Raw genomic sequence first — 26743 nt, forward strand, 5'->3', positions numbered from 1 at the left:
AGCTTCTAGCACACTCGGAGCCCGGGGAGCCAGAGGAAACAAACGCCGGCGCTGCCATGGGTCGCCAGCCTTGCCGAGGCGCCAAGCACACCGAGGGGAGCGTACAGCCGCACCTGGTCCGCGCTCGGGGAGCTGGGGACCGAGGTAGGCGACGAGCATCCGTTTGTGGCCCAGCGGCCGCGTGAGGCCTGGGTAGGCTCGAGACCCCTGGTGACGTGGAGAAGGTAGAAAGACCCGGGGATGGGGAAGATGAGGACCTAGGAGCAGGGCGTGCGCTCACACAAACACACACACAACACCCCTCTGTGCCCAGCGTGGGTAGGCATGCCTGGGACCAGACCCAGAGTCACATACCGTGTCCCAGAAAAATCATTTGCGGAGGAGGGGGTAACAACAGGGCTCAGCGTCGCCAGGACGCCCCGATCTGGCCACGGAGACTGTTCGGGGTGGGGTGAGTGGGCAGGTTTTAAAGGTCCACCCCCTCGCGCAGGAATGGGGTGTGTGTTGCCGTGGGCAGGCACACAACAATCGGCGGCGGTCGCCCCGAGGGGGGCGTGTGCGCACAGACTTCTCCATGAATAACCGCCGAGTTCGTCGGTAGTGGCAGAGGGGTGTACGCGTGCTCTCCCGCGTACACACACTGCATTAGGCGCCATCTGGTGTCGCCCGGCCGGGGAGAAAGGAGTGCAAGAGCCGGCTGGAAGGCAATAGCCTAAAGAGCAAATACTCCCCGCCCGTCCGAGCCCTTCCTTCTCCCGCCCCGCCCGCCTCCCTTGGAAGACTTGGAGGCCAAGGCCGCGAGAGGCGCAGGGTGGGGCTGGGCCGAGCTGGCGGTCCCTTAGAAACCTGGGACGAGGCTTTACGCGGGGGGACCTGCGCGCGCGCCCGGTACGTCCGAAGCATGGTGCTCGAGGCTTGTTCAGGGGCGAGTAGGTAGCGGTTGGTTAATGATTTAACCGCTGGCTTGGGACGTTGAAGCTGCGATCCTGATCTCTGGCTCCTCCCCATTCCTGGAGCGCCCCCAGCCGGAGGAACAAATCTGCCCTCCTGTGTCTGTGGTGTTGTCTGCTGGAGCTGCCTTTCCCCGTTGGGGGACCCCCGGTTGCTGTGGGTGAGTGTCCTAGACTGGCGGGGTGGATGGCGGTTGAGCTTCCTGGGAACAGACCGTAGGACTTGCGTGTGTGCCTGCGGGGGGAGGGGCTCTCCCTCTCTGTTAACTCAAACCAGGTTCCTTGTGTTTGCCCAATGAAATACTGCGGCCTGGGCTTCGGAAGTTTTCTTTTTCTCCCAGGGAGAATGAAAAGGAAATACAATGCTTTCTCTTTTCTTCTTGGCTGGGAACTTCTCCCTCCCTCCCCTCACCCCCCCTCCAACAGTCTCACCTCTTGCAATCTGACCGGCTCCCACGTCTCTCCCTGGGCCGACAGCTCCCATTCTTTGCCCAGGTAGTTGAGCCGTTGAATGAGGAAAGCTTCCTTGTGGGTGTCTTTACTTTGAAACCTCTTGTCCCTTCTCGCTGGAGCGGTTGGGATACTTTTCATCCTTACCCCCAGCAACCATCTGGACCCGAGATCTGGGGAGCATAAACAATGAGAGGCCCCTGGCAGGGGGCCCTCTGCCTTGCAACTTCTTTGCCCTGTCTGGGTTTCCAGTAACGCCTGCAGCAGCTTCTCCCGCCCCTTTCTGAGGCCTGGCTGGAGGAGGGGGGACCACCAGTGGGATGGAGTGAATTTTAAAGAACAAAGAACAGGGCCCACAGCATGGGGAACCTTAGCTACATACAGGTTTCTCCCAGAACTGGGGAGGTGGGGAGGAGGGCCATGCTGGAGCAGAGCCAGGCCTCTGGGCAACCCAAGGGCAGTTGGCAATAGTGGGGCATCACTAGAGACCGGGAAGCTACTATGCATGTTGGGGAGCTGCTACAGGGCTGAGTGTGGGAGGGACCATGTGCTACCAGCCCTGATCAGCTGCCTGTATGTGACTACTGATTAATGTGGTTTATCTCCTCTGTGAACAGGGACTTTGCCCCTTAACTATTTCCCACTGAGTGGAACCTTGGGAGATACGGGGAGGGAGGGGAGCTTCTCGGCTCCTGGTGGTCCGTCTTAGCGCGGACTTCAAGGAGCTGGATGCTAAAGCTAGCCTGCTCTCAAAGCAGTATTGATGTGAGGGTGTCTTGGCGCCTCTGGTAACTTCTCGGGGTTCGCAGGATCCTTTGCTCATGCTGTCTGTATGCTCGTGCTGTTCCTCTGAGCACTTCTTCCATTTTTTTGGGGGGGGGGGCTCCTGTCTCCCTCTCTTTTGAACCCTTGTTTCCCCCCTCAGTTTGTGGCTCACACATGCCTGCTTGTTCTGATCCTGTGTATGCGCCCAACCTTCTTTTGAAACTGACCATCCGAGCTTCCCAGCAGGAAGTCACAAGCAAAGGGAGAGTTTCCCTGAGTAAAGCTGTGGTCCCAGGGGTGGTCTCTTGCTGACCTGTAAGGGGATCCTAGACCCTCCCTTCAGAGCTTTCTCCAGGAAGGCCTGGGTCGCTTGTGTTTCAGCAACACCCTCCCCCATCCCTCCGCAACTGCAACTGCTTTCCATGGCCTGGACAGGCCGTGCCCAGCTGTGGCAGGCATGGTGTTTGATGTTGGTGTCTCCTTCTCTTCCTCTTTTCCTTTATCCCTGCCTCCTGCTTCCCTTGAAGTTTGGATGGAATTGGCAGGGGAGGGGCGTTTTCAAGCCAGCATCCCGGATGGCCTCGGAGGAGCGGGAGGAGCGGGAGGAGTGGCTCCAGCTGTTCTGGCCCCACAGACACTTAGGCGCTTACCCCTGTCGGGGGAGGGAAGACTCTGTCCCTCAGAAGAACAGAGGTGTTGGGTTGATGCCAGCGATAAGGCTGGGGAGTGGAGGGGGTTGAGCAATCTCACCCTGGCAGTTGATCATGGACCTGAGCTATGGTTAGGTCTTCTTCTGACCTAAGGACTGGAATCTTCCTTAGCCTTGGGAGAAGGGACCAAGTCCCAGAGCCAGGGCACACTTCAAGTGGTAGTTTAGCAGAAGGCCCTTGACAGCTGACTCCAGCAAATACTTTGAAGTGCCTCTGGGATGATGCTCAGCTATCCTTGAGTAGGGCCTGGGACAGTCACCGAGGGAGGGACAGCAGAGTGGCTAAAAGTAGCCCTGCCTGACTTGCCTGGTGGAGAAAGTTCAGCCATTAGCGGCCCACATTCCTACTCCTGATACCAGTGAAGCCCCAGCTTACAGTGGGCCTCCTGGAGCCTCGGGCTCCCTTCCAGCTGAGGAACACTTTCTAGCCCTTCCCTGCACCCCAGGCAGTGCTGGCCCGTGGAGCCTCCTTTAGAGACTGGTGGTCTTGACCTCACCTTTTCAAGCTGAGGTAGGCTCTCCCATTTTGGTCTGTGGTAGAACCAGTTTGAAGGTGTCATGTGTGCACACCCCTGCCTTTAATCCCAGGGCCGGGGCAAGAGAGCCTTGCACATCTTGCATGCTTGGGTCGCCATCCCCTGCCTTGGTTTTCAGGGTAGTGGATGATAGCAGAGGAAGCCACCGCAGCTCCCTGCCATCGCTGGGTTCTCCCTTCACCTGTCTTCATTCAGTAGCTGAGCCCGGTCCAGAGACTCTGGGTTTAGATCTTCCGAGATGTGACAAAGAAGCCAGGTGTTCCCCACCCCTTCCTTTCTATTCTGCTTGCATCCACCTCCACCCCCACCCCTTCCCCTGAAACTCCCATTCGGTTAGGACCCCCTCCTTTCTTCAGAATGTTGTTCAGGCCCCTGAAGCACCAGAGAGGGGACCCTCTGCTGTCCTCCTGCTCTGTTTGTGGAGTTAAAGCTTTATCAGTGGTGGAGAGGGAGAACTTAGAGCAGAGAGCCCAGTGGTGCCCTGTGTGGAGATCTCCTAGGAGAATCTGGGAGTTGCAGAGGAGCAGGCGGCGCTCTCCAGGAGTCTGGCACATCTGTCTCCTTTGAGGTCCTGTGCATGGTTGCTGGTAGAACGCAAGGGTCTCGTCAGTCTTGTCTCTTCCGTACCCTGATCCTGGGGAAGAATGAGAGTGTTTTTCATGGTCCTTATTGACCTGAAATCAGAAGGAGCAGAAGTTTGGTTTGAGAAGAGCTGGCCCTCTCCATCCCATATCACTAAAGGTCAAAGGTGAAGGAGAAGGAAGCCCTAGGCAGGGCTGCCTCATGACCCCCTGCGGGGTGGCAGTGCTAAGCTAGGACAGACTCTGTACCTTGGCTTCAGGGGACAGCTTCATGCGACACCCTGGAGCCTATGGGGTTAGGTTTGTACAGGTATGTTCAGGACTGCCCGTGGATCCTGTTTGAAATTAGTGTCACTGCGCATGCTCTGTAGATGTGGGGTCCCGGCTGAGTGCACATCTCAGGGTTGCCTTTGTATCTGTTGAGTTGTGTCACCCCTTGTAGAGTGAGTGTGTGTGTGTGTGTGTGTGTGTGTGAGCTTACATCTTTACCTTAATGTAGATGGCTTTGAAAGCTGTGGGGAAACTGAGGCAGAGATAGCTAGCAAGCTCAGTGTGGTAAGCCCGATTATGATCTGGCTCTTAACCCCCTCTATTCCAAGTCCCCAGCAAAGCCAGGCTGGAAGATCTGTCATCTCACTTAGGGGTTTTCTCTGGAGCCCCCAGAGTACCCTTGTGCTTGCCTCTCAGCTCAGGAGTGGTTTCTGGGAGAAGCAAAGTGAAACTAAACTAAGCCGGGCCTCGCGGATGGATCTGGTTGTAGGCACAGCAGCTTCCTTCTGATGTGAGGCCAGGAGCAGAAGCCCCACTTGTCCGCTTGTTTGCTAGACACCGTCTGCTATAGCCTGTGTATCGCCTGTGATGGCTGGTGTCGGGCAGCTGACTCCTGGAAGCCCACGTTTCCAGGAAAGGTCCTATAAACAAGTGAAGCTGCCGGATGTCCTTGGGTCATTAGTTGTTCTTCGTCTTGGCTCCTTGGTCAATTGTCGTTTCCGGTCTCTCCCAGGCCCTGGCCCCTTTCTCTTCCCTTGTGGGCAGGCCATGGTAAGGGAGACCATCCTCTTCACCCTCCTGCCGGCTTCCTTCCCCTGGTTCGAGCCAGAGGGTTCTGGACTGAGGGTAGAGATGGATGCTGGGTGAGACTGAGGTAATTTCCAGCTCAAGGGCTCCCATCCCCCCACCCCACCATCTATTTCCTAGAATTAATAATTTTCTCTAGGATGATAGAAAATGGAGTGCCCAGACTGTGGGAAAATTTAAATATATATATATATGTATGTATGTATCAGTGCTAGCCTGCATGTATGAATGTTCACCATGCGTGTGAACGCCTTCAGCAGGAGCCAGGCAGGCCCCAGGGAACTGGAGTTAGAGACAGTTGTGAGCCTCCATGTGCATGCTGGGAACAGAACTCTGATCCACTCCACAAGAGCAACAAATACTCTAACTGTGCTCTCTAGCTCCAGCGATATTTTAAAATAATTCTGTTTGTTTGTTTGTTTGTTTTTATTTGTTTTGTTTTTGTTTTTCGAGACAGGGTTTCTCTGTATAGCCTTGGCTGTCATGGAACTCACTTTGTAGACCAGGCTGGCCTCGAACTCAGAAATTCGCCTGCCTCTGCCTTCCAAGTGCTGGGATTAAAGGCATGTGCCACCACACCGGCTAAAATAATTCTTTTACACACACACATACACACTCACGCACACACGCACGCACGTGTGCACATTGGTCACAGTAAGGTCAGAAGACACCCTTGTGTGCTCCATTCTCTCCTTTCACCATGTGGTTCGGCATGCTGAGCTCAGGCCTTCAAGCTTGGTTACGAGTGCCTTTACAGATGTGAGCCATCTCATGGGTCTTGGGGAAATCTTTAAGACGAACACAGTCTGTGAAGCAGTGGGCTTCCTGTGGGTGTTTGGTCCCTGTAGCCCTCCCTCATCACCCCTTCGAGGCTTGATGAGACCCCTCCCACTCCGATGTGCTTGTAGAATGGAAACCCTCAGAGTTCAGCATCACATTTCTCTAGATTCTTCTCTCAGCTCTGTCCTTAGGAGCTGTGTGACCTTGGTGACTCATGGGCTCTCTAAACCCTGCCCTGCTTTCTCATCTTCAAGATGGAGACGACAGTGTGATCTGTGGTATTTGGTATTGTGGGGAAAAGGACCCAAGATAAAAGCTGTCAGACAGGCAACATGAGAACCTTCAGTACTAAAAGCCATTTAGCCAGAACATAGCATCTAGGACCTGGAGTGTCTGCTCTGCTCCATACTTCTTCTGACCCGTGGCCTGGGGAGAGGACCACCTGGTGCAGGGTCTGGCCCTCTGCCTGAGGCTAAGGAGCATCTCAAATCCTAGATGCCAGTTGATCAGGACCAACTTTGGGAGACGTCTTTCCAGACCACTCCTGATTCCAAAGTCGACTACACTCCCTCTTTTCCAACTAAGGGGTTGATTGCCGAGACACACTGTGTTTCCCCACTTGTTAGCCTGGTTCAGGCATTGGAATCGTGTAGTCTTATACACTGTTAAGGATTGCAAATTTGAGTGGGGGGCGTGGTAGCAATCAATAAAGCCAATCCTCTCAGGCTGGTGGAGGCAGGAATCTCTGTATATTGGAGATGATGGAGACTGACTGTGAGTCCACTAGAGAATGTGACAGTTGATGACAGTAGCCATAGAGCAGTGCTGTTAATAGCATAATGCTGGGAGCCGAGGGCAGCTCTGTGCTAGGACACAGGCATGTATGCAGCCCTGGCTTCTGTGTCCAAGTCTGATTACCACTTGCCCCAATAAAGGATAGAAAGCTGGTCATACGCATAACTTTAACTTTTCTATAGTTTTCTTAGTTTTGACTTTTGGAGACAGGGTTTCTTGTATAGTCGTGAAACTCACCCTGTCGACCAGGCTGGCCTCCAGCTCACAGTGCTGAGTGAGTGCTGAGATTAAAGGTGTGCATCACCACTGCCCAGTTTAACGTTAACTTTTCTAATAGTCATATTTTTTTTTAAAGGTAAATTTTCATATTAATGCTGCACACCCAAAATATTGCCATTTCCACATAGTTGTTGAAATTTTTCAGTGGAGGGTCTGGGAAATGACTCAGCAGTTAGGAATACTTGCTACATTTGCAGAGGACCTTGGGTTGATTGCTAGCACCCATGCCAGGCAGTTTACAAATACCTGTAACTTTAACTCCAGGGGAATCTAACTCCCTCTTCTCTGTCTCTGTGGGCATGTGTGCACGAATGGGTGCACACAAATGCGCACACACACATAGACACATACACAAGACACATATACACACATACATACACACACAAACACATGCAGACACAGACACACACACACTGTCACAAACAGACACACACATAGACACATACACAAGACACACACACATACATACACACACACACAGACACATGCAGACACATAGACACACACACATACTCTCACACACAGACACACACATAGGCACATATACAAGACACACACACATATACAGACACAGACATACACACACACACACAAATAAAAGAGAAGTGGACAAAATGGAGAGACATATGCTCCCTTTAATCCTAGCACTTGGCAGGCAGAGGCAGGTTAACCTCTGGTGAGTTCAAGGCCAGCCTGGTCTACATAGTGTGTTCCAGGCCAGCCAAGGCTACCTAGTAAGGCCCCCTCTCAAATAAGTACATAAGTAAATGTACAGAAATTACCTATGGTGTATTTTATATTGTTCTTTAAGATACAAAAGCTTCAACATCTATCATGTGTCTCACACTAAATAGTACACTATAGTCTGGATGCCAAACTTTATAAATATTTGATCAGTGTTTGGATTGCAAAAAAATTACAGTCATACACAGATTCACACAGGTTTTCCCAACACTCTGAAGTTTTCCTGTAAAGGAACCAAACATCCTATTTAAAATTTAAAATACTTTGAATTAGGAAAAAGAAAATGTTTCCCAATTCTCACTAGCCACAACGTGGCCCCTCGTGGCTGGTGGCAACCCTATGGGTAACTAGGTTTAGGATGTCACTGTGGGTGCCAGGCAGAAACCAATGTTGTTCATGTCTGCTGTAGTGTCCCGTTCAGTAAGGACAGTTGTTGCAGATAGGACAAGATTTTCTCTCCCCTTCTCTCTAGGCTTCTGAGGTAGACTCTTGTTTTGCAGCCCAAGCTGGACTGGCACTTGGAATCCTTCTGCCTCAGCTTTCCAAGGGCCAGGGTGAGCAGTGTATAGTGCCCAGCCTTCCTTATTCTGAGATGCACGTGGAAGAGTCCGTAGATGAGAGCAGCCAGGATGAATTCAGGGGGAAGACGGGCACTTGGGCTCTCACCACTGGATGCTCCAAACCTGCTCTGCCTGGTGAGACTCCAGATCTGCTTCAGAAAGCAGCAGAACAAGGCACAGAAGGAAAGGCTCTGTGGAAGCCGGCCACAGCTGCCCAGGCTCAGGAAGGAGCTCATATCGAGCCAAGGCAGCTTTGGTTGCTTTCCGCCCATTTAACAAAGCTGGTTCTTATAAGAGTTCAGGAAAATTGTTGTTCTTTGTTGCTGTCACATTTTTCCTCGTTTTGTTATTTTATGAGTATGAGGGTTTTCTTGCCTATGCATACAGTCTGTGCACTGTGTGTGTGCAGTGCCCAAGGTAGCCTGAAGAGGATCCCCTTAAACAGGAGTTACAGATGTCTGTGAGCTACAGTGTGGGTGCTGGGAACTGCCATGTTCCTATCTCTCCACATCTGTTTCCGGGTTTTTGTTGTGTTGTTGTTGTTTGAGGCAAGATCTCACTTTTTAACTCTGGCTGGCCTGGAACTCACCATACAGAACCAAGCAGTGGCCAAGTCATGAAGATCTGCCACCACAACCCGGTTTAGAAAAACAAACGAACGAACAAAACAGGCAACATCCTGCTCTGTAGCTCAGGCTAGCCCAGAGCTTCCTGTGTAGTCATACTGCCTCAGTCCTCCTGCATAGACTTCCCCCTGTGCTGAGACTGCAGTGTGAACCACCTACTGCTTCTCTGTTTACTTTACTGTTATTTGTGTTGCCGTGTTATATTTATATTTTATATAGTACCATTTACTGCTAATGTGTGTTTGTTACCAGGGATCAGGAGGCTCTCGGCTGCAGCGCCTAGGTTTACCTGGAATTTACTACGTACACTCTCTTTGACTCTCTTGAGCTGGGCTCCTCCTCGCTCACACTGAGTAGTTGGGGTGGCAGGGCCAGCGGCTCCAGGCCTGGCACTTGACTCTTTTTTTTTTTTTTTTTTTTTTTTAAGATTTATTTATTTATTATAAGTACACTGTAACTGTCTTCAGACACTCCAGAAGAGGGTGCCAGATCTCGTTACGGATGGTTGTGAGCCACCATGTGGTTGCTGGGATTTGAACTCTGGACCTTCGGAAGAGCAGTCGGGTGCTCTTACCCACTGAGCCATCTCACCAGCCCCCGGCACTTGACTCTTACTGGTCTTTGTGTCCTCCTTTTAGTGACTCAGTGGTAGAGGTCACACAGACAGCTGCACTTCGCTGCGTTTCTTTTGGGGGTTTGGTTTTGTTTCTCCTGTGAGTAGCTTGCCCTGTATTTCCCATACTTTTAGCATCTGTACCCCCACCCCCCAGCCCACAAACTTGGGGAATAGAAGAGAAGTCTTTGCTTGGTAAGATGAAAGCCGGAAGGCAGAAAGCCGCCTGGACCACATACAAATGAGGCGCTTGGCAGCATGTGAATCACCATAATGTAGACAGGCATATGCCAGATTTGCCAAAATATTTGCAGAATAGCACTAGGATTTAAAGATATCAAGCAAGTCTACTGGAAAACAGGAAGCCCCTCCTGCCAATAGAGGAATGGGCAAAAGCTTCAATGAGCAGTTTCCAAGGGTAGGTCTGTGTGTCGATAATACATTTTTTAAAACAACACTCACACTTAGTAATCAAAGAAATGCACACTACACGTTCGGGAGGAAAGGTTATGTTTGTATTTTAGAGTTTCAATTCGGTGAAAGCCTATCATTGTAGCAGTTGGAGGCAGAGGCAGGAAGATGGTTGAAAGTTTGAGGCCAACTCTGTCTGTATAGAGTTCCAGGCCAGTCAGGGCTACACAGCAAGACCCTGTCTCAAAGAGGAAACAGGGAAGCCGGGTAGTGGTGGCAGTGCATGCCTTTAATCCCAGCACTTGGGAGGCAGAGGCAGGTGGATCTCTGATTTCAAAGCCAGCCTGGTCTACAGAATGAGTTCCAGGACAGCCAGGGCTACACAGAGAAACCCTGTCTTGACACTCCTCCCCCCCCCCCCCACACACACACACAAGGGAGACAGACACAGGGAAGGCAGGCAAGCACCTAAAGTTGGACACCTCGTGTTGCTGGGACTGTAACATGGTAGAGCATCCTCAAAATAGAATGGCAGTGGGAAACAGAAGTGATTTTTTTTTTTTTATGCCAGTCTTACAGAAATAATTACAAGCTGGCATAGTTATGGAAAATAGAAGTTATAGAGTCTCAATGAAAGAATAAAACATTTGTGACAGACTGGCGGAATGGAAACTTGGGGTGTTAGCGATGGCGTTTGACATGGCGTGTGATTTACCAGCGCATGAGTGCCTTCAGTCCCAGAAGGAAGGAACAATGACTGCCTTTATTCCCCATCTGTAATGCCGCATCCTGCCTGTGTAACAGGGGGAAATATCTAAGTCTGTACTGCCCCATAGGAGAGTTAATGTTTCCTCACACTTTTAATATGTTTAAGTGTGTGTGTGCACATGTGTGCGTGTGTGCAGGCATAGTACAGGTGCCCACGGATGCCAGAGACATTGAACGTCCTGGAGCTGGAATTGCAGGAGGGGTGAGCTGCTGATAGGATTGCTGACAGTCGCCTGCCCGCATGTCGGACCGCACGGGACCGGTTAACCTTGACTGTCTCCCCAGCCCTTCTGCTTTATCTTTTGAGACGGGGTCTCTCACTGAACTTGGAGCTCACCTGTCTGACACAGGGAACTCTTGCCTCCCTAGCCCTGGGATTACAGGCATACGCTACTCTGCTGGGCTATGTAGGTGCTGGCAAATCTAAACTCAGGACCTCATGCTTGCATAGTGAGTTCTTTGCTGACTGAGCGGCCTTCCCAGGTTCCATGTGAGGTATTTAATACCTCAGCAGCCACATGAAGCCAGGGGCCTCTCTACTGGATGTCAGGTGTGGAATATTAATAACCTGAGGCTGAAGAGTTGGCCCAGGGGTTAAGAACACCTGCTTGTCTCGTGGTGGCCCCAAGTTCAGTTCCTATTACCCCCATCAGGTCACTCGAAAGTGCCTGTAACTTCAGTGTCTGGGCTCCTGCACGTACCTGCATACAGACACATACGTATAAATAAATAAAACAAAACCTTTTTTGTTCTTTTGAGACAGGATTTCTCTGTGTAGCCTTGGCTGTCCTGGAACTTACTCTGTAGACCAGGATGGCTTTGAACTCAGTGATCTGCCTGCCTCTGCCTCTCTGACCTGAGTGCTGCCACCACCTGGATAATAAATATAAAAAATTTAAATACACACACACACACACAGAGGCTGCCAGGTCACTCTGGTCTCCACCCATCTCCAGCATCTCCTGCCACCCCACCCCCAGAAGCAGGAATTCCTAGGCGACATGCTTCCCGACACAACCGTGGCAAGCACCAAGTGATGTCTGGAGCCTCGGTCACTTTCCCTTCCAGGAAGAGCCCATCAAAGAAGGGATGTTTATCTCTGGGAAGTAGGCTGTGCCCTGGCTGGGCTTGGGCAGTGTTGGCCGGACTTGGCCGGCCTCTGGGAAGTGTGCAGTAAATGCCCAGATCTAAGAGTTAAAGCGCTAACTTGGGTCAGGTTTCTGATCTTTCTCTCTGGGATCTGGCAAGGTTGAGGCTCTCAACCCTGGATCAGGGCTTCCTTGAGAAGGATTTGAATCTAGGCTTTTTGTGTTGACCCCATTCCTAAGTGCCCAGGGGACACCTGGCTTGGAGTTCTCACGCACGGATCCTTTCTGCTGACTTCTCTTTAGGATTCTGTAGGGCCTTGGGAGGATCAAGTTCAGCTGTCCCTAGAGACGAACCTCTAATCAAGGAGTTGGTAATGTGGATTCTGGTTCCAGTCATTTTCAGGGTAGCAGCCTTCCTAACCCAGTGCTCCTCAGCCCCTCCAAACATACTGCACCAGGGTTTGACAAAGATGGGCTACCGTCAGTCAGTTCAGAAGATAAGGGAAGAAGGGAGGAAGTTTAACCTGCTGGAGCCTCAAATCCCCTTCCTGTAAAATAAATGTATCATGAGAACCTCCTGCATGGTTGCTTTGAGGTACAGAAGAATACGTGTCTGTTCTCTCAGCCCCAAGCTAGACACGCAGGTACCCGGTAAAGGGGAGTCGTTGGCAGCCATAACTTTTCTGTGCATGGTCAGTTGAAGGGAGCACCTTGAGTGACCTCTGCCCTTTCCTTTTCCCTCTTTGTTCACAGTATTGGAGTGGCCGAGCTGGGAGTGTGGGAGGAGTAAAACCCAAGCTCTCACCTGTCTGGAGTGTCTCTTGACTAGATCCCACTGTCCTGTGGGTGGCTGACTTCCAGCTCAAAGCTCCCGTGACACTGGCGGAAGGCCAGTCTCCGTTGGGTGGGCGTGGTTGTTCCGAGTCACCTGCTTGGCCAAGAAGAAGGCTGGAGCACCAGGAAGCAGCTGCTGGTGTTCGCTTTGTGGGGGTGAGAGGTGGGGGTGAGAGGTGGGGACAGTGCTCAGTCTCTACAGATCTGGGAAGGAGTCTGGAGAATCTGGCCTAGGACTATGGGTCTAGAGTCATAGAGTTAGCTTGCTTTTATTTTATGGGGATGGGTGTTTTGCGTGCATGTATGTAAGTGCAGCCAGTGCTGTAGAGCCCAGAAGAGAGCATTAGATCTCCTGGGACTGAAATTACAGATGTGAACAACCATGTGGGTGCCTGGAATTGAACCCAGGCCCTCGGTGTTCTGAACCTGCTGAGCCTTCTCTCCAGCATTCAAATCTCTATAGATTGTCCACTCTTACCTCCCAGACACATAGCATAAAACATGACTCTTGGGGGTGGCCTGGGACAGATGTCAGTGGGAGAGAGCCTGGCAATGTGCAGAGCCGTGCTAGCCCTGGCTGATGTCTTGTTCTTGTAGATGCTGAGCCCTGACAAACTGGAGAGTTTTAAGCTGTTTTGAAATTAAAGTCCTTTCCTTAAGCCTTTGATGCTTTGGGATTTTTTATTATTATTAAAAGCAGCTTCGCCACATTAAAGGGAGGAGAGACAGGGGAAATAGCTGGGTTGGTAATGTGGAAGGACGAGGACCTGAGATTGGCCCCTAGAAGCCCTGTTTATAAAGGGTGGGGGGAAGGGGCACCTGCTAGCAGGCTCAGAAAACCTGCATCTCGGGATCATACGTGGTGGAAGGAGAGAACTGACCCCTTAAGTTGTCCTTTGTTAGTGAGCCATGGCACACATGCACAAAATAAACAGGCACATGCACAGGAACGCGCACCCACCCTGCACCCCTCACCCCAACCCCTACCTCACCAGGGAACCTCTTTTTAAAGACAGGATCTCACTGTATAGACCAGGCTGGCCTCAAACTCAGAGCCACTTGCCTCTGCCTGCAAGTGCTGGGATAAAAGGCAGGCCCAGCCCCACATCTTGGTTTCCCTCTGTCCCTTTCAGTGACCATGCATCAGAGTGTTTGTGTCATAGATGGCTGTAGGTGGATGGATATGGGAGTCCACTGCCTGCTGTTTAGGGAAACTGTCCCATGTGGCTACATTGTCTCAGGACAGACACTCCACCCCACCCCATCCCCACCCGTCACGGTTTCATGGTTTCATGACAATCCACGGACCTCATGCTTCCTCATTTTCTCAGGCTGTCTGTCCCTTACTGCCCTGGTTCTCCCAGCCAGCGTGTGGTGTTGTGGCTAAGGCTTTGCTGATGAATATCCACGCATTTGGGACTTCTCCTCCATTGACACAGTTCCACCCACTCTGTTTGTAGATGTGGAGGAGGCTGAAGTATTCTTGTGGCTCAGGCAGGTCTTGAACTTGCCGTCCCTCTGCCTCGGCTCCTCAGCTCTCCCAGGTGTGGGTGTCCCGAGGTCATTAGGATGTAAGTAGTTCTTGGGATCCGGGTGCTGTGACTCTCCCTGCCTTGTGAAATGTGTCCCACCCACCCCTACCCACCCTCTTTATTCCTCCTACCCTTTTTTGGCTCTTACATTGAGCAAGATGATGGAAGAGATAGGAAGGGCTGACCCCAGTCTTGGCAGTGATGTCACTGCAAGTGTTACTCGGGGAAATCTTTCAGATTGGCAGAGGAGATCTGAGCCCTAGTACCACCTGGGTCCCTCAAACTCCATGACCTTTGGCAAGTCACCTCTCCTTGTCCCTCACTGCCCCACCCCCACCCCCAAAGCCTTGTCCAGGCCACTGGGTTGGATCACCTCTGTGACCGCAGCCCGCCACATTTCAACACCTACTCCTACCCCTGGGCTGCATGACAATCCACTGGTGTGTGGGAAGGACATACCAGAGCCATCACAGCTGTCTGTTCGTGTCTATGATGGATTGGTTCCAGGTCCCCCTGGGACACCAAAATCCACAGAGGCTCAAGACCCTTTTGTGAGACAGCACAATGTAACGTGTGCATATCTATTACCTGGGGCACTTTAAACCCTCTCTAGAGTTCCACATTGCAGAGTGATAGGGATGCTATGAAAACAGTTGCATTAGGTTGTTTAGGGAGTGAAGATGAGGTTGGGGTTGTATACAGTCAGTGTTTGTGTGTGTTCTGGTAGGGCGTGTTTCGCCTGCCTGCACATGTGTGTGGAGACTAGAGATTGACATTATTAGTGCCTTAATCTGTCCATGTGCCTGTCCATGATAGTTGCTTGGGTGGAGGGGGCCATGCACTTGTCATAGGGCGTGTGTAGAGGTCAGAAGACAACTGTGTGAAGCGGGTTCTCCTTCCATGTTTCCTGGGGTGACAGGGGCTTCACTTGTGTTGCCAGGTTGTACCGTGGGTGCTTTACCAACTGGCCGTCCTTCCAGTCCTGCATGTCACTCACTTTTTAAAACTTGTTTTTAGACGTATTTACTTTGTATGTATGAGTGTTTTGTGTGCATAGTTAGTTATACACGCACCATACGCATGCCCAGTGCCTGCAGAAGCCAGAAGATGGGATTGAATCTCCTGGGACTAGAGTTACAGAGCCACTATGTGGGTGCTAGAAATCAAACCAAACCAGTGTGGTTGTTACTGCTAAGCCACCGCTCCTCCGCGCCCACCTTACTTTAGAAGATAGGATCTCTCACTAAAGCTGGCTCACCAGGGGTCTGTTTCCCCCCTTCCCGGATTTTTCCATCTCAACATGATTTGTGTGCGTGCCCCAGGGATCGAACTCAGATCCTTGTGGACAGCACACGCTTTACCTACTCCACTGAGTTCTCGCCCCAGCCTATTTCTGAGATCTTTTCTTTTGACAGATGGAGAATCCACAGATTTAGAGGGCTGGCCATCTATTGATTTTATTTTCTTAAAAGACAAAAACTGAAAATTAAGGACTGAATGGGTGGCAGTTTGCACTTAACCTAAAGGAACCCTGTGTTGGCCTGGTTAACACTCACCTTTCTTCATCACAGAGAGGAGGCAGAAGCAGGTAGATCTGTGAGTTCGAAGCCAGCCTGGTCTATAGAGTGAGTTCTAGAACAGCCAGAATTACATAGTGAGACCCTGTCACACACACACATACACACACACACATACACACACACAACCAAAACAAGAATTGTGCACACATGCATACACGTAAAGGACACCTTAGAGGGGTGTTTTTCCATGGCACCCCCACACTTTGGACATTGCATCGCTGTTTTAGCAGTGACCTGGAGAGAGAACCAACCAAGACTTCAACCTGTGCCCTGGGCTGAGTCCTCTGATATGGCATTCCTGTCTCTCAGAACCCTGCCCAGGTATTTTAGAGATGTTTGTCTGTCGTAGGATGAGAAGTCTGTCTTGATGATCGTGCGTGGTTCTGTCTCTGGCTTTTATGTGTTGGAATTGTGGCTGTTCAGGCCAGAGGGTATCTTAAACCAGTACATGCCAAGTTCCTTGAATAAACAGCAGACTCTCAGCTCTACCAGAGTTGCCTGCATCTCTAATCCCAGCACACGCCCCTTAGAACTCCTCCTCCTAACACAGTGTCAAAGCTGCCGTAGCTCTGCTGTCTCTCACCTGTCCCTCTGCTGCCCTTAGCACCCCACAACTTTTTTAAAGTTTCATAAAGGCTAGTGAGTGTTCCAGAAAATACCAGATCTTTCTCTACTGTCAAAAGGCAGAGCGCTAGCTTCTCTGGGAGAGATGTGGCCTGCGGCAGGCTGGTTTTCCTGTCCTGATGTAAAAAGTATTAACACTGGACACTTGGACGAAGTTAAGTTCTGCCTAGGGGCAGGTACAGTGCCGGCCCTGTGGAGAGAGGTATGTGTGACTCAGCTCTGGGACAGGATCCCTGGAGTCCCCATGGAGGCTGCCCTTTGATCTGCCACTGGGGACATCTCCACTCCTATTGGCCACAACTCTGAAACACTCCCAGGATGTCTTCCCCTGTGTCCTCCCCAGCCCCCAAGACTCAGGTCTTGCCTCCTCCTGGCTGCAAACTCCAGAAAATAATAACCTTACTGAATTTCTGTCTCCCCTCCCCCATGGCTTCCAGGTTAGCCGCCGCCACCAGGAACTTCCCAAGGTTGTTGGTTTACATTACACACACACACACACACACACACACACACACACACACACACACCTGGCTTGTCCTCTGAGCATGTGGATTTTTGGTTCTGTCCCTTAAATACTATAAGCATGTTCCCACCCCAGAAATGTCGTGCGTTTCCTGTGAGCCACGAGCTGCCTTCTGGTTGCTCGTGGCTCCGTTCACAGTGCCCCTTCCTCAGAAGACCCTCCTCCAGGACCCCCACTTCCACTCTCGCTCCCATCACCTGGTTCCCTCTTTACACCGCACTCCCACCCCGCCTTACCCCCAACTCGCTGTCAGCTGTACCTTGGGAATGGTAATGTTCTGTTTTCGCAACCTAGAAGAATACGGTCATCCTTCAGTATTCATGGTGATTGCTTTCTGGGACCCTTCAGATACCCGAATCCCAGATGTTTGTCCCTGAGTCCTTTGTCTAAAATTGCATGGTTTGCATATAAGGTTATATATGCAACATGTCTTCCTGTATCCTTCAAGTAGGCTCTGGGTTCCTTGTATACACAACACCGTGTGAAAGGTTGATAGGCAGAGCTGAGCTATCTTGCTTATAAAAAATCATAAGGGAGATATCTATGCATGTTTTGTGGAGCTGTAGAATTCCTCCCTGCAGAAGGCTTTCTAACTATGACTGGCTGAATCTTCCGGTATAGAAGGAACTCTTGCAAGCACAGAGGGCGGGCTGGCTCTATGTGGATACTGTGGGGCTCTACAATATCACAGCAACTGAATGAGTGAAGGGTAAACAAAACTGCTTTACAACCAGTCTGAACTAGTGGCCAAAGTTTCTGTGTATCCATTGCCTCCTTCTGTCCAGCCACATTGCCTAGTGCTGATCTCAAGAACCAGGGAAGTGTGGTTGGGTGTGGCTGCCCTTGGCAGTGGTCGATGAAGCATACGTAACTCTGTATACTGACTGGGGTGAGCCTCCGGTCAGCTGCAGAGGGAGAGGCCTGCCTGGCTGGCTGGCTGGCTATCTCAGGAGAGCGTACCTCTGGCTCCCACCTAAGGCTGAGATGCCAGAGACAGGCCACTGGGCATTTGGAGTGGGATACATTGATGTAGTCTAACCTGTTTGTCAGTCTGCTGACCAATCTGGGAAGGTATTATTCACTGTTCATCTTGCCAGGGAGGGTGGTGACAGGCCCAGAGTCTGGACTGTGTGTGGGGTTGGTGGCAGGGCTTGTTGACAGTGCCTTATGGGAAGGTGCTGGTGCCCTCCACCTTGCAAGCTGCTGACCCAGGAAAGTGGGATGTGGCCTCTGGAGTGGGATGTCCACCTGGCCTCATGAGGCAGCCTGTTTTAGGCACTTCCCCCAGGGGTGACTCATAGTGTTTAGCAACACTCCTCCCAAAACCACAGCCCCTGTGGTCAGATCCTTTCAGCAGTGAGCTGGAGGACTCCCAACGCCAGCTCCTGGCAGACTCAGCTTCCACCTAGATACAAGACCCTCACTCTCTGCTTCCCTTAAGGTCCCTGACCATCTCCTCCGTCCCTAACCCTTGTCCGTTAGAAGCTTAGGTGACTCACTGTTGCTTGGGCCCTTGATGTGCAGCTTACTGTGTACTGGAAATTGCTAGTCACAAGCCGTGCAGGAGCAAGATCACAGGAAACGGGTGGCATTGTGTAGACCTGTCACTGTTCTTCAGGAGGCAGAGGAGAAGGGGCACAAGGTCTAGCCTAGGATGGTATGCGCGAATGTGGAGTGCCACAGTGATTGTCACTGCATGTCATTTCTATCCCTTTTTTTTTTTTTTTTTTAATATCTCTACTGGCAAAGTACTGCTAGGACTGGGGGTTGCTAACAGGGTAACGATGGATTCACCGTTCCTTCTAACTGTCATGGACTGGGTCCTTGGTCCATCTGGGTGCCCAGGGGGATACTTCTGGAGAATCGGGGCTGCAGAACCCGTGGTTCCTCTTTTCTTTATAATGAGCACTTCAGATGGAAAACCACAGTATGGGCAAGCTTCCGAGGTCTTGAGGGGGATTCCTGGACTTACTGAGAAGCCTTTTCACAAGTCAGTATGATCTTGGGTTCCCCTCTGGCCTGTGCGTGCTCATGTCCCTGGTTCCTGTTTCGGGTGATCTTACCATAGGAGAGCATTTCTCAGATTTGCCTCCCAGAGAATATGGAGAATGTGTGCCCTGGCCATCTGGGATGCTGTGAGTGGAAGATGTGGGGAATGGATGCTGTTAATGTCTAACAACAGAGGCCAGGGATGCTATGAATGTTCTAGCACTCAGCCAACACAACCCATAGTTGAAAAATGCTTTGATTGGCCCCAAGCATCCTCAGGCCATGCTAGAATAACACGACTGTTTTTAGAATATGGAAGGTTCCCTCCTCCTATGGGTAGGGAAGGCACTCCATAGAGGCAGTGAGCAGCACTCTAGTAAAGGACCCAGAATCAGAAGAAAGCCTCAGAGGTGCCTACCCTGGGCTGGCACGGCTCATTGGGGTGTCAACCCAGCTGAGGCTGAGTCAGCGCTTTAGTAATCTCGTTCTCCCGTAAGATGGAAGAGTAGCTTGGTGTCCCTCCAGCAGCACGTGTGCCAGTCCAGCACTCTGAGGCGTCTCACCCTCCTGAATCTCCTTTGTGATCATAGAGACCAGGCCTCCCTCGCTTTCTCTCTCCCTTTTTTGTTTTTCTTTTCTTTCTAACTAGGGGGCGGGGAGTTAGAGGGATGGCCCAGCGGTTAAGAGCACTGGCTTTTCTTCCAGAAGACCCAGGTTTGATTTCCAGGACTTAGATAGTGGCTCACAGCTGCAACTCCAGTTGCAGGGGATACAAGACCCTCTTCTGGCCTCCATGGCCACTGCATGCATGTGGCATACAGACATACATGCAGGCAAAAGACCCACACACATTTAAAAAAAAAAATCAAACACACATCACACCGCAGTCTGTGCATGAAGGTTGAAGGACTACCTCCCACCTACCCTACCATCTTGTTCCAGACAGGGTCTCTGTTAACCATGGCGTAGGACAGCCTAGCTAGCCTGCAAGCTTCTGTCGACTCTCTCTCTGCCTCCTGTCTCTCTGTAGGGCTGCCTGGGATGCAGATATATCTAGCCTAACAGATTCTGAGCATCTGGGGTTTCTCCTCGTACTTGAGTGGCTTGGAGGATCTGTGACTCAGTCATCACACTTGAGTGGCACACGTTTTACCCACTCAGCCATCTCTCCAGCCCTTTTATATTTTAGGCTAAAGAGCCTCCACATTTGGCTTAGGGTTCTCCCTAACTCCCCTTGGTGTTTGCTCTGAAACCAGCAGGGTGATTGCTTGGGGATGGTTAGGGGCATCCACTCTCCCTGGGAGGGTGGTCATCAGACTGGATGGTGGCTGTTTGGCGTGAAATTATAGAATGTAAGGAAAGAGTCAGAGGGCATAGAGAAGTCAAGCCAGGAGCCCAGAGGCTCTGCTATGGACTGAAAGGAGCTGACATGAAGGCAGAAGGGGAGAGATACGAGGGGCTGGGGAGCAAGGACTGGCCACACTTTACATGAGTGTTTGAAGTCCAGCTGTGTGGCACATGGTGCTAGACAGGATTTAGAACTAAGACCTGTTAGGACCCTCTGGAAGCCCTTAACCTGTCCAGGGATGTTAGCATCCAGCTGGCAGGGACAGAATGATGTAACAGGTGCCTGCCAGGGGATGCTGTGAGAAGCTGGTGGCCTGGAGGGCTAGCCCTGGCTATGGGGCTTTTCTTGGAACAACACTGTCCTGGCTGAAGATGTTGGTGGCACTGGATGGTGGGGTGTTGGAAGAGACACCCTTGTATCAAGTCCCAGAGTGGGGGAGAGAGCAAGGGAAGGGTTGCTAACTGGCAGTGACATCAAGGCCAGCAGCAGGGATGGTCCTGGGAGGTTCACAGGGAAGAAAGTGTCACTTGTGGACTTGTGGTCAGAGTTCCTTTTTTTCGGGGGGTGGGGATGATTGATTGTTTATTTAGCTAAGAAAGCAAGAATGAGAGTATGAGAAATGCCAGCAGCCAGGAAGATCAGTTAAGCAACCTCCAGGGACAGGTGATCTGGGATGGCCTAGCATGTGGCAGCAGAAGCAACCCAAGCCTCCTAGGCCTCTCTGAGTTCTGCAAGTGGGATAGGTGAGTCTGGGCAAGGCCTAGCGCTCTAGCTGTCAGCAGGATAGGGAGGGGACAGACACCTGGAGAGAGACCCAGCCCCATCTCTCACACACTGCCCACGCGGCTTATTAATTTTTTTTTTTTGGTTTTTCGAGACAGGGTTTCTCTGTATAGCCCTGGCTGTCCTGGAACTCACTTTGTAGACCAGGCTGGCCTCAAACTCAGATATCCGCCTGCCTCTGCCTCCCGAGTGCTGGGATTAAAGGCGTGCACCACCATGCCCAGTGGCTTATTAAATTCTTATACCCCTCTCTCTCTATCCCGCCCAGCTCTACTGGGGAGAAAGAGCCTGGCTTGGGACACTGGCAGAGAACTTCAGTGGAGCCCTTGCCAGATACTTTGCCCTGACATCTCCCTGTGCTGTCCTCTGGGTCCAGGGTCCTGCACATCCCAAGATAAAGTCACCTGGCCCTAATAATAAACCAAGAGGGGTTTTTCCCCAACTTCATGGGTTTCATCCCAAAGGATGGGAGATGAAACCTGTTACTCGGAGCTTGGAGCCTCACAGTGATGTCACAGGCAGGAGTCTCCATGTATGTGACACTCCCCCATGACGGCTGGAAGGCCAGGGAGCTGAGCTGGTCCTGTGGGTTCCTACATACCCATCCCAGTTCTGATTCAGAGAGGGAGCCATGCTGGCCAGCTGCCTATGTGTGTGGAAGTGACGGACAGCATTTGGGCTTGACCTTCCCATTCTCTTCTCTGACTCAGGCTGAGGTGTTCTATGGGGATTCCGGTTAGACGACAGGAAGTTCTCAGAGCTTGCCTGCAGACCAGCCGTCTGGAACACACTTGCTTCAGTACCTTCAGGACTGTAACTGCCGATTAAGGCAGTTTGTTCAGTGTTCCAGCTTAGGCAGGGATCGGAGGTGGGACCTGGGGGGGGGGGTGATTATTTTCCTCTCAAGTTTCAGAGAAAATACGTCTCTGGTACCAAACCCTAGCTCAACTTATAAATATTCTTCCATGTTTAGGAGACATGCGTGAAGAAATGAAGTTAGAACTTCACTGCTGGTGATTTTTCTAATAGTTTTGATGGGAAAGCAGGGGTTAAATGGTTGACCTCTGGTGGGTGGGTGTCGTATTAACCTTTTGGTGGGTACCAGTCTATACTAACCCTTTGCCTCCTGTTCTCTGCTTACAGCCCTCTGATTGCCCTGTCTACCCTTTGCATTGCTGGACTTCAGATCTGACCCCATACCTGCCTGTTGCCTTGGGAGTGCCCAGCTCCCCCGCAGCCAGCACGATGCCCATTCTCAAACAGCTGGTGTCCAGCTCTGTGAACTCGAAGCGCCGCTCACGTGCGGACCTCACAGCCGAGATGATCAGTGCCCCGCTGGGTGACTTCCGCCACACCATGCATGTGGGCCGGGCTGGGGACGCCTTTGGGGACACCTCCTTCCTCACTAGCAAGGCCAGGGAGGCGGATGATGAGTCCCTGGATGAGCAGGCCTCGGCTTCCAAACTCAGCCTCCTGTCCCGGAAGTTCCGGGGTAGTAAACGTTCACAGTCTGTGACCAGAGGGGACCGGGAGCAGAGAGACATGCTGGGCTCCCTGCGGGACTCAGCACTGTTTGTCAAGAATGCCATGTCCCTGCCTCAGCTCAATGAGAAGGAAGCCGCGGAGAAGGACTCGAGCAAGCTGCCCAAGAGCCTGTCGTCCAGCCCTGTGAAGAAGGCAGACGCTAGAGATGGTGGCCCGAAGAGTCCCCATCGGAACGGGGCCACAGGCCCCCACTCACCTGACCCACTCCTTGACGAGCAGGCCTTTGGGGACCTCATGGACCTGCCCATCATGCCCAAAGTCAGCTACGGGCTGAAGCATGCAGAGTCGATTCTGTCCTTCCACATCGACCTGGGGCCTTCCATGCTGGGAGATGTTCTCAGCATCATGGACAAGGACCAATGGGGCTCAGAGGAGGAGGAGGAAGCTGGCGGGTACCGTGACAAGGAAGGCCCCAGCAGCATTGTCCAGGCGCCCTCTGTGCTGGAGGTGGCCCCTCCTCTAGGGAGACAGGAAAGCAAGGCCAGCTGGGACCAGGCCTCTATGCTGCCCCCCCACGCTGTGGAGGATGACGGATGGGCGGTGGTAGCCCCCAGCCCCAGCTCAGCACGCAGCGTGGGCAGCCACACCACGCGGGACAGCAGCTCCCTGTCCAGCTACACCTCAGGCGTCCTTGAGGAGCGCAGCCCAGCTTTCAGAGGCCCAGACAGGGTGGCGGCTGCTCCCCCAAGGCAGCCAGACAAGGAATTCTGCTTCATGGATGAGGAGGAGGAAGATGAGATCCGAGTTTGAGGCTGGACCGAAAGTTGAAAGTCGCCTCCACATCTCTGGGCTGCATCTTTTCCCTGCTGCTGCTGCCGCCGCCACCTTCTCTATGACCTTTGACCTTACTCTGTAGGTGCAGCTAAGAGCCTCATTGGAGTAGACCCTGGACCTCAGGGATTGGGATGCCAGGGAAGTAAAGTAGCAGGGGCACTGGCGCCTGGTGGCCTGACTCTGACCTAACCTTCCTTACCGCACCAGCCTGGGACGGATCCGAGCCCCAGCGGGAAGCCGTTCTCTTCCGGGCCCTTTGCTTCCAGCCTGGCCTCAGATGGATGCCAGATGTTAGTTTGAGTTGCTGCCGCAATGGCAGGGAAGCCAGGTGTGGGCTTCTCTCCAAGGTCATGGACACTTGGCTCCCTTCTGTTCACCTTGTGTCTGGTGCCTACCCAGGAGATACATGCAGCAGGAGGCAGGGGTGCTCACGTTTGAGCTCCTCCTTCTTCCACCTCTGGCTCCTCACTGAAGCCTGGTGTTCTTTGGGGTTCAGCTGAAGCCAGGGGACAGCCTCAACTATTACACTAAATGCAGCCTTTCCCAGAGTCTGCATCCCAGGACAGGATGGGGCACAGAAGGAACGAACACCCCCTGCTTCTAGCGTCTTGGGTTCTCAAGACACTAGGAACAGGAAAGGGGGCAGCTCTGCCCATGGGTGTGTTTGTTCCTTGTTACTATATTTTAAACCTGAATAGAGCACTGCCAAAATCCCCTGCCAGGAGACTAGTGACCGTCTTGGTGGCTGAGTGACTGTTATTTGACCTGAATCTGGGTGCACAGACCCTGCCCAGGTTGGACTGTGGCGGGGCAGCCACCACCAGTGTTTGTCCCTGAACCCCCACCTCCATAGCTGTTAGTGGCTGAAGGAGGACTGTGTAGGAAAAGTTCTGGAATATGATGCTTAAATGATACACTATTCCCCGGGGTGTGAGCTGCGCTTTGGCTAGTTAGTGGCCTCTCCTTGGGCTCTGGGCCAGGCCTCGCAAAAACACAAAACAAGACAGGACTGTATTTGATTGGAATTCCAGGGAAATGAAAGTGGGTTTTTGTTTGTTTGTTTTTGGCTTTTTGGGATACAGTCTCACTCTGTAGCCCAAGCCGGCCTCAAGCTCATAGCGAGCCTCCCTTTCCCTAGGAGCTTTGGTTGCAAGTGTGTACCACCGCTCCTGGCTGTTTTGTTCTTCTGAAAGCTGTTTTGCTCAGCTCCTGTAACTCTACCCAGAATGCTAGTGGAGGCAGGGGCCTGAGCCCTGGGGGTGGTAGCTCATTACTTTCCTGTGCAGGGAGCAGGCTGACCTGCTCCCTGGTCTAGCACAGCCAGTGGGAATCTGGGGAGAGAGCAAGCTAGATTACAAGCAGAGTCTGGCCAGATGGTGGCCAGCCATGGGCTGCTGTGCTTCCAAGACCTCCCTCCTAGATTCAGACCCTGAAGTGCTCACTGGGCCCCTGACTGGTGCTCCTATGCAGGTAGGCAGTGACTGAGCTACAGAGCTGTGCCTCTGGCCAGCAGTACACACACAACACACACACACACCTCTCCTAAATCTACCTGGTTGGTTCTAAACTCTAAACTTTGTATTTTTTTCCATGACATTGAAAAAGCAGTAAGAAAACATTAAAATTTCCTCCTTAACACTTCTAGTGTCTGACTCTTCTTCCTGGGGTCTTATTTCAGGGCAGGGTGTGTGTGTGGTGAGTGCCTTAATTTAGGATTGGAGGGGGCTGGTGAGTGTCTCAGTTCAGTGTGGGCATAGGGAGAGCTGGTGATAGTCTTAGTTCTGGCAAAAACAGGAGCTTGAAGCAGCTGGTTGCAGCCAATCCACAGTCAAGAAGAGAGAACAGTGGATGCTGGTGCTCAGCTTTTTCTCTCTACAGCCTAGAAGCTGACGTAGAGAATGGTGCTGCCCATGGTGGGTGGGCCTTTCTACCACCCACCCACACACACACACACCCAGAAGCTCTTCGGGTGATTGTATTTATTTTCTTAAATTATTTTATTTACATTCCAAATGTTGCTCCCTTTCCTGCTCGCCCCTTCCCTCTCCCCTTGCCTCTGAGAGGATACACCCCTAACCCCCCATCTCAGTTGATTTTTCAGATGTACATCAAGTAGATCATTGAAATGAACCATTAACAGCCAACCAGAGGTTCCTGGCCTCACAAGGCTCAAGGAAGCCACTCTTTCCCTGCGTGGGGCCATCCCACCTTTTGGAGGGACAAAGCCTCCAGTGCCTCTTTGCTTTAACAGGCCCTACATGCAGGTTCTGGGACTGTGCCGTCCCCACTGCTCCTTAACAGTTCTGGGGTGGGGATGGGGGCTTGGTCACTGAGCCTTTCTGTCCTCTGGCCCTTTCTGTAAAGTGAAGGGCTGCTGCTCTTGCAGGGTGGGTGGAGCCTTGCAGGGTGGGTGGAGCCTGTGGCAGGGGGACTATCCAGGTGTAACCAAGATGGGCTCAATCCTCATGCCCCAGGAATCATGCAGGATACTGCCACCCCTGGGATTGTCCTTGGCAGAGGGCTGAGATAAATGCCCCCCCTTCCTTTTTCTACCATTTGTCTTTAGATGGCTTCCAGATGGCTTGCTTTGGCTCAGCTTCAGTGCTCAGCCAAGTGGGATCTCCATATTCCAGTAGTGCTGGATAGAGAGACTGCAGGGCCACCAAAGCTGTCCCAAAGCTGCACGCTGGAGTAGAGATGGAGAGATCACTGATGGCTGATTGACAGCCTCTACTCCTCCACCACCTCCCCTGGGTGCATCTCTGGAAAACGAGGTCAGGGTGCGTCTGCTCTGGGTGTGGGAACCAGGTGACCCTTCCACCCACAATCCTGGCTCCCATCTCAGTCCTCGCCTTCCTCACACCCACAACCCCACAGCCTGGGACGACTCTGAGAAAGGAAAGCATAGCCTGGGCAGGGCTCCCTGCTTTCTCTCTGGACATTCAAGGAATTCTTGAACTGAATTCTGGCTGACCTCTGCAGCATCTAAAGAGAGAGAGAAAAAAAATGGGGTTTCCTATTCATCCTCTCCCTGGGAAGCAATTAAAGGCATAATTAAGAGTGTCACCCTTGTGTCTCTGTCCCCAGACAGGCTCATTAAACCTAGTGAGAGACCTGTTTAATGAGGAGCTAAGAGCAGGGTGGGGCAATGAACCTGAGGGAGAAAGAGCCAGGCAGGGTACACAGGGGAGCCCCTGGGAATATTAGGGTGCCTCTGGCCTGAAGCTTGTCTTCAATGACTGGGGTAAGAAGGAACGATTTGGGTGTTGGAGCAAGAGATGTCCTTCCCTCCTAGACACGGTGTGAGAGTAAAGGCCCTCTGCCCACCCAGGACCGGCCTAGGGTTCTTGGGAGTCCAGAAGTCAGGAGCCTTGGCAGCATCTATTTTGAACATAGCAGCAACTGTCACAGCAGGGCTTACAGGACTTTGGCTCTGACTGGGGTCCCGTAGACCCCGGAGGAGACAGAAGAGAGTGTCT

The 26743-nt window shown here is 52.0% G+C and overlaps 1 protein-coding gene across 4 annotated transcripts; it reads left to right on the top strand.

Annotated features, from left to right (window-relative positions):
• On the top strand, positions 1-24902 carry Cdc42ep4 (CDC42 effector protein 4). Of its 4 annotated transcripts, none has more exons than XM_021177808.3 (2): positions 1-144; positions 22089-24902. In XM_021177808.3, exon 2 carries the CDS (start codon positions 22191-22193, stop codon positions 23238-23240), a length of 1050 nt encoding a protein of 349 aa, XP_021033467.1. In that variant the 5' UTR covers positions 1-144; positions 22089-22190; the 3' UTR covers positions 23241-24902. The 4 variants fall into 4 exon arrangements, with proteins under 4 accessions (XP_021033467.1, XP_085685565.1, XP_029339664.1 ...); XM_085829439.1 differs by having other exon boundaries at positions 2-192; XM_029483804.2 differs by lacking the exon at positions 1-144 and adding an exon at positions 147-224.
• Positions 24903-26743: the final 1841 nt, after the last annotated feature.

The sequence above is a fragment of the Mus caroli genome, unplaced genomic scaffold (assembly GCF_978045245.1).
Source record: "Mus caroli unplaced genomic scaffold, Mus_caroli_1 scaffold_13, whole genome shotgun sequence".
In the NCBI taxonomy this organism is placed as follows: Eukaryota; Metazoa; Chordata; class Mammalia; order Rodentia; family Muridae; genus Mus; species Mus caroli.

What these genes read in the sequence shown, in the direction of transcription:
- Cdc42ep4 (XM_021177808.3), top strand. Translation starts at nt 22,191, where the DNA reads ATGCCCATTCTCAAACAGCTGGTGTCCAGCTCTGTGAACTCGAAGCGC.